The sequence below is a fragment of the Petaurus breviceps genome, unplaced genomic scaffold, assembly GCF_028583685.1.
Source record: "Petaurus breviceps papuanus isolate PSGF00001 unplaced genomic scaffold, PetGlider_PUasm1.0 90822, whole genome shotgun sequence".
Lineage (NCBI taxonomy): Eukaryota > Metazoa > Chordata > Mammalia > Diprotodontia > Petauridae > Petaurus > Petaurus breviceps.
Genome location: NW_027187351.1, coordinates 25,108,531 through 25,121,998, shown reverse-complemented (window position 1 = coordinate 25,121,998; position 13,468 = coordinate 25,108,531). Strand labels below are relative to the sequence as shown.

The window sequence follows — 13,468 nt, the reverse complement described above, 5'->3', positions numbered from 1 at the left end:
AAAATTTATTTGTTAAACATTTCCCGATTACATTTAAATATGATTCTGCTAGCACTGGGGAGTTTTGCAGGCTGCTTGTGTCCTGATAATTTGACACATCTCTGACCTATTCCTGTGAAAGCACAGATACAGTTTCTATCCTATCTTATATTATAGTCATAATTATATGAAAATAAATTGCATTTGAAAACATGAAAAATAGCATTTTAAATCATCATCAAACGTGATACCTCTATGAATGTGAATTATATCTGCCAGTATTCTGTAAGCAAAACTATATGACTTCATTTACAAAGCAGAAAGAAAACATTTTAAAAGGAACATCTTACTGATTCTTCCTCTCAAGACCTCCTCTGATGCCTCATTATGGTGTACAGGTGATCTCAGATTCTTGCCAACTGAGCTCAAGCTCTGGCAGGTTCTCTTGTACTAAAAAGACTTTTAGTACTGTCCTGGCAACAGATGACAGGCCATTTGTATCATCCAAGGACCACCCCACTGCACTTAGCAACTACAGTTCTTGGCACATAAAAAGCACTTAATAAATCCTTGTTGAGTGACTGACTGCAGGATGGTAACTCCTTTCACCACCACAATGCATAGACATCATCTCCAAAATGAGAAGTCGTGGTGATCTGTGCAAATAGAGGGAATTAAAATTACATTGAAATTACAGATCCTTGTAATAAAATAGTGCAGAGAAAAATCTAACTTATTAACATATCCCCCTTAGGAATACTCTAAGAACAAAATCTTTTAGAAATGAAGACTTGTTTGACTTTCTTTGACAAATAATCCACTTCACATTAAAAAAAATTTAAACATAGGCATAATGTCTATTTTTTGTGGTATGGTTTATAATTTATTTATTTTATACATTTTTTATTCATTTTGAACTTAAATACAAAAAGACAGAAAAAAGAGAGTATTTCCCTGTACACAGCACAGCATAAAAAGAAGATTCAATATAAAGCCATGAATTTCCATTTCACAGTTTGCTTTAAAAAACAAATAAACCACTATGTAATAAATACTATCCATCATTTTCAAAGCTACCCTGCTTTTCTATGCTTCCTTCTAAGTTTTCTTTTGTTTTCTGCTGTGCACTTTTCATTATTTTTCTCCCTCCCTCCCTCCCCGCCATGCCTTAGAGAAGTCTACCATTAGGCAAAATGTGTGTGTGTATGTAAAACCATACTATACAGACTTCTATTTATCAGTTCTTTCTCTAGATGTGGATAGCATCTTTCTTCATAGGTCTTTTGTAGTTGATTTGAGTATTTGTAATACTTAAAATGACTTAGTCATTCAAAGTTGTTCTGAGAACAATATTGCTGTTACGGTGACCCACATTTTCTTGGTTCTACAAATTTCGCTCTTCATTATTTCATGTAGGTCTTCCTATGCTTTTCTAAAATTAACCAGCTTATTTCTTATAGTGAAGTAGCATTTCACATAATTTATTTTTTAAGAAATATCTCTATATGTCTATTTACACGTACATGGATAAACTATGTTATATAAAACTAACAAACATTTCATTTTTCAGGGTCGTGGTATTCCTGGACCACCTGTAAGTATAATTTCATAGAATATTTAGCTTACTAACAAGGCAAGGTTAGACAAAAGAATGTTCCACATTTTGCTCTATTTAGCTTTATTCCATAAATAATGTTCTGTCCTTCAGTAATCTTGTCACTAACCTTTCTTCTGGTGACTGTAAATATTTCCCCATTATTTTGTGGCAATCATCTTCTGTTATGTGTCTCAGGGTAGAAATTTGCTTTTGGATTAGTTTATGAAATGTCTGGAACACATGGAATAGTTGATCATTTATGAAATGTGTTACTATCTCACATATCTCCAAATCAGATTTTAAAGACAATTTGACAAAGAATTTTTTTAGATCACTGATTTCCTTTTAATTTATTGACTTTAGGGACCTCCTGGTGCATCAGGACTTCCTGGAGAGCTTGGTCGTGTAGGACCATCTGTGAGTATCATGGATTACTTTTCAATAAATGTTTTTTGACTTATTAGAAGATATCAATAAGGAAGAAATTATTATAAATATGCATGATTCCTTGTAAACTGGTTGATGTAGAAATGTTGCCTTTAGTTCATAATAATGATGGGTTCTTGAAATAGGAGTGACACTTTTGTCTGCTGGACAAAATATGGTCCAGCATATCCTTATTTTCATTGTTTCAGCAATAATTTAAAGCATTATTTCTCAAAGTGTGGTCTAGGGACCAGGGGTTCATAAAGTCAAAGCTATTTTCACAATAATGCTAAGACATTTTAATTTCTAATATAATATAATACATATCAATAGATATAACATACATTAACAGAAGCCCTTTGGAGGGAATCCTCAATCATTTTTAAGAATGTAAAGGGGTCCTGAAAACAAAAGTTTGAGAGCTATTGGTTTAATGTTAATACAGTAATTAGTGCCACATGAGGCCACGTAACTTGCCAGAGGTTATATAACTAATTAATATCAGAGTGAAGCCTCAGAGTGAATAAAACACAGTGTATAGAGTACCGGGCCAGGAGTCAGGAAGACCTGTGTTCAAATCCAGCCTCAGGCACTTATTATCTGTGTGACCCTGGGTGAGTCACTTAACCCTGATTGCCTCAGTTTCCTCATCTGCAAAATGTTCTGGAGAAGGAAATGGCAAACCACTCCAGTATTTTTGCCAAGAAAATCCCAAATGGGGTGAGAAAGAGTTGGGTATGACTGAAGAAGTCCTTTAATCCCCAGGACAGGTTCTTTTCTTTAGATCATTTATATGAAATGAAGAATTAATGGCCTAATATTATGACCACTTATGTTAAAGTATCATGAATATAATGATAATAGTAATAGCAGATTTATATGTATTATAAGGTTTTTAAAATACTTTAAATCCGTTACCAAATTTGACTTTCCTAACAACCTTATGAGATAGGAAGCACATATATTATTATCCCATTTTATAGGTAAGGAAACTGATGCTCAGAGAGTTGAAATAACTTGCTTAAGATCTCATAACTAATAAATAATAGAACTGGAATCAGGAATATGCTAAACTGGCTCTAACTTGGCTTGTTAACTTGAGAGCTAGTTGTTACATTTTCCGTTTGAGTATTTACACCTTGGAAATGGACAAAGCTACAAATGAGGACTTAATTTAATGTTTTGTTGATTGTCTACACTTAAGAAAGTGTTAATAATGCAGATTAAATATAAGAGTGCTATATATACAATTCACCTTCTCTCCCAGCTGATGGTTAAAACATTTACTAGTAAACCTCTGGCTGAAATTCAAATCTAGGAACTCTATGTGAAAAGTCAAGGCTTATCATATTGATCTACAGCTTCTTCCTTACTATACAGAACTACCAAAAATCATATTTACATTAGGGTTAAGGTTTTGGTTATCAGATTAAAACTGATACATTATCAAATTGAAATCTAGTCTGGATAGAAGAATCCATAGAAATCCCAACGTGTTACTCAGCACACTTTATATGTGGATCCTCTTTGCTATAAAGATGTAACTGGGGATAAAGAATATTTAACATATGCAATAGTAAAATATTTAAAATATTGACTCTTATATATAATATAAATACTTATATAAGCATTTCACAATTGTTATATTAACATCATATGAATGTTTAGAATTTGGAAACTCCATAAAGGCAGAGACTATATCATGTATTATTCATAATACTAACATAGTACATAGTATTAGAATTGGTTAATTCTAGTTTCAAGACTGTGAAAGGCAGAAAATCACACTAGAGCAGAGATAGGGTGGGAGAAGAAGGTAGGGAATATATATTGGAGTTTGCAGTGAAGATTCTTTGAAGATACGAGAAATGAGGAAGAGAGAGATGGAGAAGGAAATGATTCAAATTGTTGTTAGTGCCTTCTTGTGGAAGAATAGGAAGAAAAAGGAAATCACATGCTATGGGTAAACTTTGGGTTCAAGACCAGTTAAAACACACTGACATCTTTATAGTTTACTTGGAATTTTGTGAGTATAAGAGCTCAGATGATGAATGGAATATGAAAAACACTGGAGTGAGTCAGGCACTAACTGCAAAGATGAACATATTTCTCTTTTGAGGCTAATTTTTTCATGTTAAAGGAATTATTTTTGCTATAATTATGTATTCACAGTACTATCAATACTTGCTGGTTTTATCAAAAATAGAAATTATTTTTCTAATTTCCCTTTGTATCAGATATTTAAATGCACTATCCAATAGAATTGGTTCTTCTATTTTCCTTTGTTCAGGTCTAGACTCATTTTATTAGCTTGAGAGATGGAACTCATTCATTATTTTGCTCTTGTTCTGTGGAGATTATTAGATTAGGGAGGACTCATTGATTTCCTTGCTTGCTTTGAGCATTAGATGAGTTCTGTGGGTCTTTATGTACCTCACCATTTCTTCTGTGTTTTGTGTCACAAGTTACAATTTATTCAAACATTTGCTTGCTATATCCCCAATATTTAGGGTGATCCCGGGAGAAGAGGACCACCTGGCCCCCCAGGGCCCCCAGGACCTAGTGTAAGTTCTCTTAGACTTGTGATCTTTTCATGGTCCAGAGAGTCAAACTTGCCAAATGTAGTTATAAAGTGAACAAAGAAATGAGTCTAAGCATAAAGCATCATTATTATCCCATATTTATAACAAGCCTCATTTCCCAATGTGACTATCTATTTTCATCTCTTATTAAAAGCACGAATTCTTTAAAGATAGAAAATTGTGTGAAAATTAATGTTTTACAGTATAAGAAAATTTTAAAATAAGTTCAAGATAGGAATGGATGAGAATTCATTCACCTTCAGGGCTCAAACCTACTCCTTGCAATGTTGGGGGGGGATCCCTCAAAGTATGAAAAACAATGAAAGAACTCCATCAAAAGACTAATCCCATGATCAGGAGACTCGATTTTCTAGGATATTCCTAAATATATCACATTGCCTTTAGATTGCCACGTCTTATTAATTGTCTAGTGTCTTCATTTATTTTATTGGCAGATGCCTCTCTGCTACCATTTGGCCATGGATATTTGAAGCAATTTTATTTGTTTTATTTGAAAAGTTGTGATTCCCAATATTCTGTAACATTTGCTCCTTTTATTTGCTTTAGGGAACAATTGGGCTTCATGACGGAGATCCACTGGTAAGACATTTGCTTTTATGAATAAAATTGTGCCAATCAAAAACAACGTGTTCCTTCTTCAGGAAGGCTTGTTTAGACAAGCTTTTTCATTTGGTATCTGGAAGGACAAGTAATTTGTATACAAGCAGAATCTCCTAGTGGATAATACAAGACTTGGTTCTTTTCCCATGCATGGAATTATTCTTTTCTTATTGTGTGGCTCCACTCAGAACTGAACCAATATTTATTATTTCATTGCCCCTATTTCAGTATGATTTTCCATGACCTAAAGCACCTCCCTACTGTGATCCCCTTTAAGGATGGGCTGAGGGCAATCAGAACTAAGGTCTCTGTCTCATTCCTCTTTTCATTTTGTTTGAGATAGTGAGTCACATAGCAGTACATGTATATAATTTATAAATAAGTATAAAGATATTGTGAGTACATGATCATTTTTTCTAATGGGGTTCATGATTTAAAAAGTTTGGAGGTCATTGACTTAGGACATTAAGATATTAGAGGTAGAATCTGAACCCAGGCCTTCCAGAGTCCAAAACCAGATCTCTAGTTACTATGACATTTTTCTGCCTCTCATTTAACATATTATTGATTAATATTGGTGAAATAGACTGCTAAACTAATGAAGCTTTGAAAGAGGGTATATCAAATACATTCTGATTAATCTAATTTGCTTTGTGTACCAATTGGAACTTCTGAAAATTTTTACTTGATTGGTCCATTTGGTTTTAAAATCCTACCTTTCTCCCCCTAACTCTATGTGATTATTTTTGTAGTGTCCCAATTCCTGTCCACCAGGTCGTTCAGGATATCCAGGTCTACCAGGCATGAGGGTAAGGGAATTAATTTGATTATTACATTTATTAGAATTGGCCTATCAGGGAAAAAGGGAAAAATTTATTTTGGGTTCTTTTCTCCCACGTATAGAGATCATATTGATAGAAAATTGACCTTCTGATGGAATGATATGTTTATATGAATATAATCTTAGGCATTACTAATAGATTTCACTTATTGTAGCTAGCAGGATTCCCTGCTAATATGGAGTTTTTAGTTTTATGACTTTTTGTGGATCAGGTAGGAAAACATCAAGAAAGTGCTTAGTTTAGGATTGGATAAAACAAAAAAATCAGGTGTTCAGAACTTTTGGCATAACTAATCTAGTCCATTTTAGAGGTTTAAAATATATAGGCAGTGAATTTAATCAGAATGATGTTAGGGGAAAAATGTTAGAGCTTAAGATAAAATGAGAATATCAAATAGAAATCTATTCTTTAAAATTTTTTTAAAAAATTATGAACTTAATAAATACAAATACAATAACATTTAATATTCATTAAATAATTAATATTTAACACGTTAAATATTAAACATTGTATATGAAAATACTTAATATACAAATAATAGGACACTGTGTTGGAAGCAGCAGGATTCTCAAACACTTCTTTCTCACTCACCATGTCTCTTTTTCTTTTGGGGGAATTTTCAGTCTCCAAAAGGGAGTGTATCAGACAGATCTCACGTGACTTCATGGTGGGATAAATTACTCTCTCCTATCCCAATCCCTGAGCTGTCTGATGAGAGAAACGCAGAGGAGGCCTTTGTGCCGATCTGAAGAACTACCAGAAGAAAATGATTGATCTACCAATAAAGATTCCCTTGGATTCTGGTAGACTCAGCCTACATAGCACTGCCTCCAACCAATTGTTCTGACCCTGGAGTAGAACTCACCATCCTCTGGTGATCTCCAGAGCTGGGAATGATTTGATTAGACAGGGTACTCTTCTTCCATGAAGACTTTCATCCCTGGAATGAGATGGGCTTTTGAAAGCCAAGAGCCAGGCAAACTGCCTGGGTTTCCACCCAAAGTTGTTGCCATGACTGACCACTTCAAGTTTTTCCTTATGGGAATACTAGATAGCTCACCTCACATACAGAAATAGTTGATAGTATCACACAGTTGGGCAATGACCTTGTCTGTGACTTTCTTTTAAGAAAGGGTTATATGTGTATATATGTGTGGGAGGGAGCCTGGTCACAGTTTTTCAGAGATTTTTCATTTATTTGGTGATATGGGATGAGTAGCTGAGTCAAGACTGCCACCTCCTGGCTTCTGTAGATGACTGAGGTAGAAGTCTTTATGACTAGCTCATTTTAAAGTGCGAAAAATAGCCTCAGAACAGAAAGCAACTGTTTTTGAAGCAAGCTATAGGTGACTTGAACAATGGACAATGTAAGATCTTTCCACCTGTATTATATGAGGTTTAAAGGGTGTATTTTGGGCAATAAATTTGTTCTCTTTATTTTAATGGCTCTTTTTTCAGTAGTATATTGCTATAGATTTGGGTATGCCAGAACACTTTTTTTAAGGGAAATCTTTAGTGGAAGATAACTGAAATAATAATTGTTCTTTATATTTGGTAGGGTCATAAAGGGGCAAAGGGAGAAATTGGGGAACCAGGAAGACAAGGTCACAAGGTAAGAAAAATAAATATTTAGTTGGAAAATTGGCACTAAGAAGCAGTGATTAATACCAGTATTGCCATTACTAAACCATGCAGTGTTTCAACTTTTCTCCCGAAATGCAGGGTCCTTCGTGGCATGCTCTGACATTCTTGACCTGCTTTGATACACTTAAAGGAACTTAGTTATAAGAAGCAAATTAAGCACAGTTTTTATGCATTCATTTAGGCCCTTGTTTCTTTTAATTTGCTATCTTCCTTTTCCTTCCCAAGTGAATTGCATTCTTGTTGGGTTTCCTTCCTTGACACTTCTGCTATTTTATCATTATTTAGCTAAGTGCTTCATTCCTTCAAAGAGTTATTTTATTGCAGGTGTGCAAGGAATTGATGGCATCAGCCAAAAGAGAGTTTCATAATCAATTTTGAACTTTAGGGTTTCCTCAGCTCTAGGTTGGAAATGTTCTTGTCTATCGTACCTCTTTTTATTTTCTGTTCTCATTTTTTGTATAGCTAAGTCTGAGAATTAGGGGGAAGATTTCCAGACAATTTGGTGGTGGCATAATGATATGACTTTATTAACTTAATAGCAAGATGGCCACCTCATGACATTCTTTACCATAAATTGCATCTGATATCTTTCCCAACAGAAGAGTCAAGGTTAAAATCGAGAGAGCATTAAAAACAACAACACTTAATTGCATTTTTTCAGTCTGCAAACATATTCAATACCAATGCCAGTTGAATGGTGCTTGGCTTTCCATTCCCTTGGCTTCCATGGAGACGTAATAGTAACTTATATTTATATAGCACATTGCAGTCTACAAAGAGTTTTCCTCAGCACAACTCTGTGTGATAGGTAGTCCACATATCATCACTGTGAGCTGTTACCACAGTATGAGGTTGTAGGATTGAGCGGATTGAGGAAGATCCAGGTATGAACCTTGTCATTTTACAACTGAGGGGACTAAGGTTTAGTGACTTATTGGCAAGTGTCATAAGGACTCAGATGTCCACACCCCCAAAGAAGCTGGCAAATGAGTTACTCTGAATCTAGGGGATTCAAACTTAGTTCAGATCCAACTAGGTTGATTTCATAGAAGGAAAAAAAGGAAAATTATCCTAATTATGGAATACTGCATTTCACCACGTAATTGTCACCACTCTGTAATCGTTACACCCTGTTTTTTCAGTCCAAAAACTGATTTATAACTTTTTATCATGTAATCATTTCATGGTATAATTCTGTTCTTCACACCATTTGAAAGGTAAACAGAGCAGCAATGTATTCACCAGTGACATACATTGATCTTCCCCACATTGTGACCTGTGAGCCTAGAATTCTCAGTGCATGTGCATTGTTGATATTTCATTTTAATATATATATATATATTCGTGAGTATTCTGTGCATCCTAATCTTGCGCCAAAGACAGTTTAGTAATAAATGATTTTTAAGTAGTAACAGCACAATTTTTTAAAAAGCTGCACACAATGGTCACACCCCACATTTTTGCAAACAATTTGCCATAAAATCTGTGATGATTATGTAGTGAAATATGATCAGTAATAATGATGAAGATAGCAGCTTACATTTCTATAATGCTTTAAGGCTTGCAAAGTCCTTTCTATACATTATTAGAGTTGCTCTCCATGACCTGTGAGGTTACTCCAATCATTGTCCACATTTTACAGGTGAGGAGACTGAAGTTCTGAGTGGTTCAAGGGCAGCTAACTTACACAAGATTCAAACTCAGGTCTTCCTGACTCCAAATCAATCCCTCTAGCTACTATCTCAAATGAGATACACATTTCAGAAACCTTAAGGAATTATAGAAATGCTTGATATTATATCATGCTATGGCATGGTAGCTCACATCATTGAACTGTTATTTTATTCTTAGAAATGACACTTCTGAATTTTTGGCAAGTATATTCCTTTTGGGGGGGCACTTTTGTTCATCTTCAGTTTGCTCTTGCTTTTTTCGGGGACTAAGGAAAGACCTGATGACAAAGATGTATGCCTACTAATATCCATAAAAGGTAATCAAGTAGTAGTCTGTGAAAAGCAACAGATAATCTGTACTAATAAATTTCATCTTGTGTCTTCAGTATACAAGGTAGATCTCAAATTAGGGTTTTGTCAACCACTGCTAAAACCTCATGTTTTTGTAGTCCTTATGTAGCTCAGTCATTTGATTCATCTAATGTAATACAATTGTGTGTACCTAATGTCAGACTGGGAAATGAATACCCAGAAAGAAGAAATTTTGGTTACACACTCAGGAAGTTTGAATGTCTACTGAAATCTCATATGACCTTTATCATCCTTGATTCATGTTCTTTCCCAGTTACTTCATAACCCTGAAATTTAGGTTAACTGCAACCACAAAGAAGATTCACTTTCCTTATTAACATGATAGCCTTGCTTAGACATTGTGTAACCCTGAAAAATTGTCTATGAAAGGGACTATTTGCATGTGGAATTATATATTTTTTTCTGTTGACTTCCACTATGTTTGTAGAGAAAGAATCACAGAAAAGTTTTGGTCTTATATGATATGCAAAACAGCATCAAAAACAACAAATTACCATGCTAACATTTTAACCTAACATTTCCTTTAAGGAACATTTTTTCTTTGTCTAATAGTCTGTGTGCAAGTAATGCTCCCCTAAAATTTCCTCAAGAAGTTTATAAATATCTAGTCAATTAGGATGACCTTGTGCAGATTCAATGAGCATTTCTGGGAAATTTGCTGTGCTAGGTGCTGGGGAAACAAAGATAAATAATCCCTGACCTCAAAGAACTTACATTCTACTGAAACATATATATATATATATATATATTTAAATATACCACAGAATTAATTCCCTTTTCCTTTCAAATTCTTTCTGATTTCACAATATTTGGCTTTTTAAATAGAAGTTATTGGATTGTATTTCTGGGTAATTAGTTGAATTTCCCACCTGGAAGAGTACACAAAGATGTCTTCTTACACAATTGCAGGCCAAGTAAGCAGTCATTGATTGAATGGCACAGGATTTACCCTATCTTTGCATGGAGCTACATCAATAAGTGCTTAAGAATCCTTAAAGATCAAGTAAATGATGACAAAGAGCTTCCAGGGCTCTTATTTGACCATAGTGTGTTTGTACTATTGACAGAGCTAAGAAGGAATGCAGAAAATTGCTGTGTAGGCCCCATGGGAGGCATTAGGTATGCAAATTGACTTTTTATCAAATGTATAAATCTGAACATTTGCCAAGTGAAGATGCTTTTAAAGCAGATTTATTTGTAAGGAACAGCTTTATCTGAATACCCACTTTATTGGGTCAAAGTACCTTCGGTGTTTGAACTGCTCTATTGGGGATCATACCTCAGAACTGCTGGCAAAGGTGACCTGAAAATTGGCCAAGAAGGTACTATTTTAACTTGCCATTAAAATAGTATTCTTTTTTGGGGGTAGCCCTGTGGTTTCATTGTTATAACTATATCCTGGTGAGTTCAATTACCCTATGACCTGTGATTCCATGTTATAATAATACTAATGATGATGATAACAATAATAAGGTAGCATTGAAATAGTACTTTAGGAGGATCAAATGAGATAGCATATGTAGAGTATTTATTAGTAATCTAAAACCCCCTAGCTTTATTGATAAAAAAGTTGAGGCACAGAGAGCTTTGGAATTTCCCTCAGTTCACATTGGAGGGAGCAAGTGTAGCTGAGATTTGAATCAGGTTGTCTGACCCTAGGTCCACTTCACCCCTCTCTCCTTGTTTTTATCTATTTAGCAGATTTGAAATAATAGCCTTCAGGTTTTTGTATTAGATGCAAATACAGGTATAGAACTGTCCTAGGGGTTAATCATCTGAATTGAGATCTAAAATAATGAAATAAAAGTCTACTGTCCACAAATTGCAAATTACCTTTGTTTGATTCTTCCCTCCATCCCCCACCCTAAATGCCCTAGGTTAATTAAAGGTATGCAGGCAACTGTTGCTTATCCATGTGTGTACTATCAATTTAGGGAATTATTCTTAACAATTCATATGTACCAGACTAGTGTCCTTTGCCAACTATATGAATTGCGTCTTTCCACTATCAGTTATTGGTACTTAGAGAATGCAATCTTAACATAATTAGGGAGGTAAATCATCTGCAAAAAAAAAAATCTCATAATATACTCTTACACCAAATATAACTGATTTTTGCATTATACACTGCTTTAGGTTATCTGAATCACTTGTTCCTCTCCATTAACGCTGATAGTTGAAATTGACTGTCATTTCCTTTGCAGAAATTTCTAAGTATCACTGCTAGACCTTGAGAGAAATGAAGGTGGATTATTCTTAACATGTAATAAAGGGACAATGAAAATAGAGGTTTCCCAAAGCATCTTTTAGGAAAAACTATTAAAAGGAAAGAAGCTGTTGTCAAATTGTGTCACTTTGTGGATTATTGCTAAGGAGAATGCAAAAGTTCAAGTTGTCTAAGGTAATGAAGAATTCATTTGGAGAAGATTAATCACATGAAATTATTTGGTTGGATGTGATTCACCATAGCTCTATGGAGGTTAAAGCACAACATTTTCATTGGCAGGTACTGGGCTCTTTGGTGGAATATTCTCATGTTAATATTTTATCTTTAGAGTCTTTTAAGGTACAGACAAGCATCTTTTTAAAACATCAAATTATACTAGATTGGGGATATTAGTGTGCTTTTTTGCATGATGTTTCTCAGCTTTTACTGTTGTTTTTTAGGGAGAAGAGGGTGACCAGGGAGAACTTGGAGAAGTGGGAGCACAAGGACCTCCGGTAAAGTATTTTTTAAATAATCAGTCATTCAATCAGCATTTATTAATGTGCCAGGAATAGTGTTAGGCAGTGAAAATACAAAGACAAAATTGCAACAGTTTCTCTTCTTGAAGAGCTTACATTGTATTAGGGAAGACATGTACATATAAACAATACATACAAAATATATGCAAGATAATTTTAGAGAAAGGCTCTAGCATCTAGGGGAATCAGGAAAGGTTTCATGTAGAAGGAAGAACTTGAACTGAACTTTGAAGGAAACTAAGAGATGAGCTGAGAGGGAATACATTCTAGGTATGAGGAAGAGCTAAAGCAAAAGTATGGAGATGGGAGATGGACCATCCTGGGTGAGGAACAGGAAGAAGAAGGCCATTGGTGTAACTAATTATGTACATTTTGTTAATTGTTAAGTCTTTTAAAGTGTTTTAATATTTGTATAGTAGTATTACAAATTAAGAGTTCAAAATAATGTAAATAAAAAGCTTTAAGTTTCTCTTATCCATATTAGTACCCCTATCACCCTCCCTTTTTTTTTAAGATCATATGATTTTTAGCAAACTACTTCTTTTGGAAAGGTGGACAGAGATACAATATATAGCCAAATACTTTTGGGGGGGGGTGTTATGCATTGTGACTTATTTTATTTTTTCAAATAACATCTATTTTAAATTTAGTCTATTTCTCCCAGTACCTCCAATGAGCAAATTAAAAAAAAAAACTCCCCAAATAAATCCCTTAATATATATACATAGCAAAATAACTTTTCTCATTAGCCATGTCCAAAAATGTATGTTTCTACATTTTAAATTCATCACCTCTCTATCAGGAGGTGAATGACATTTTTTCATCTTAATGATTTTGGATTTATGCTTTATTGTTGTATTGATCAGAGTTATAAAGTCTTACAAAATTGCTTTTCTCTATGTTATCATTTTATAAATTGTTCTCCTAGTTCTGCTTAATCTGCTTTGCATCTCTTTGTGAGGGTCCTGGTTTAATCTGAAATTGTCC

The 13,468-nt window shown here is 34.3% G+C and overlaps 1 protein-coding gene across 1 annotated transcript in view; it reads left to right on the top strand.

Moving 5' to 3' along the window:
* Nucleotides 1-13,468, top strand: part of COL9A1 (collagen type IX alpha 1 chain) — a 124,814-nt gene that overhangs the window by 47,664 nt on the left and 63,682 nt on the right. Inside the window, exons 12-18 of the mRNA XM_069070718.1 lie at nucleotides 1,550-1,573; nucleotides 1,940-1,993; nucleotides 4,513-4,566; nucleotides 5,152-5,184; nucleotides 5,958-6,014; nucleotides 7,606-7,659; nucleotides 12,404-12,457. Of these exons, the coding sequence (XP_068926819.1) occupies nucleotides 1,550-1,573; nucleotides 1,940-1,993; nucleotides 4,513-4,566; nucleotides 5,152-5,184; nucleotides 5,958-6,014; nucleotides 7,606-7,659; nucleotides 12,404-12,457 (330 nt within the window). The remainder of the gene's footprint in view (nucleotides 1-1,549; nucleotides 1,574-1,939; nucleotides 1,994-4,512; nucleotides 4,567-5,151; nucleotides 5,185-5,957; nucleotides 6,015-7,605; nucleotides 7,660-12,403; nucleotides 12,458-13,468) is intronic.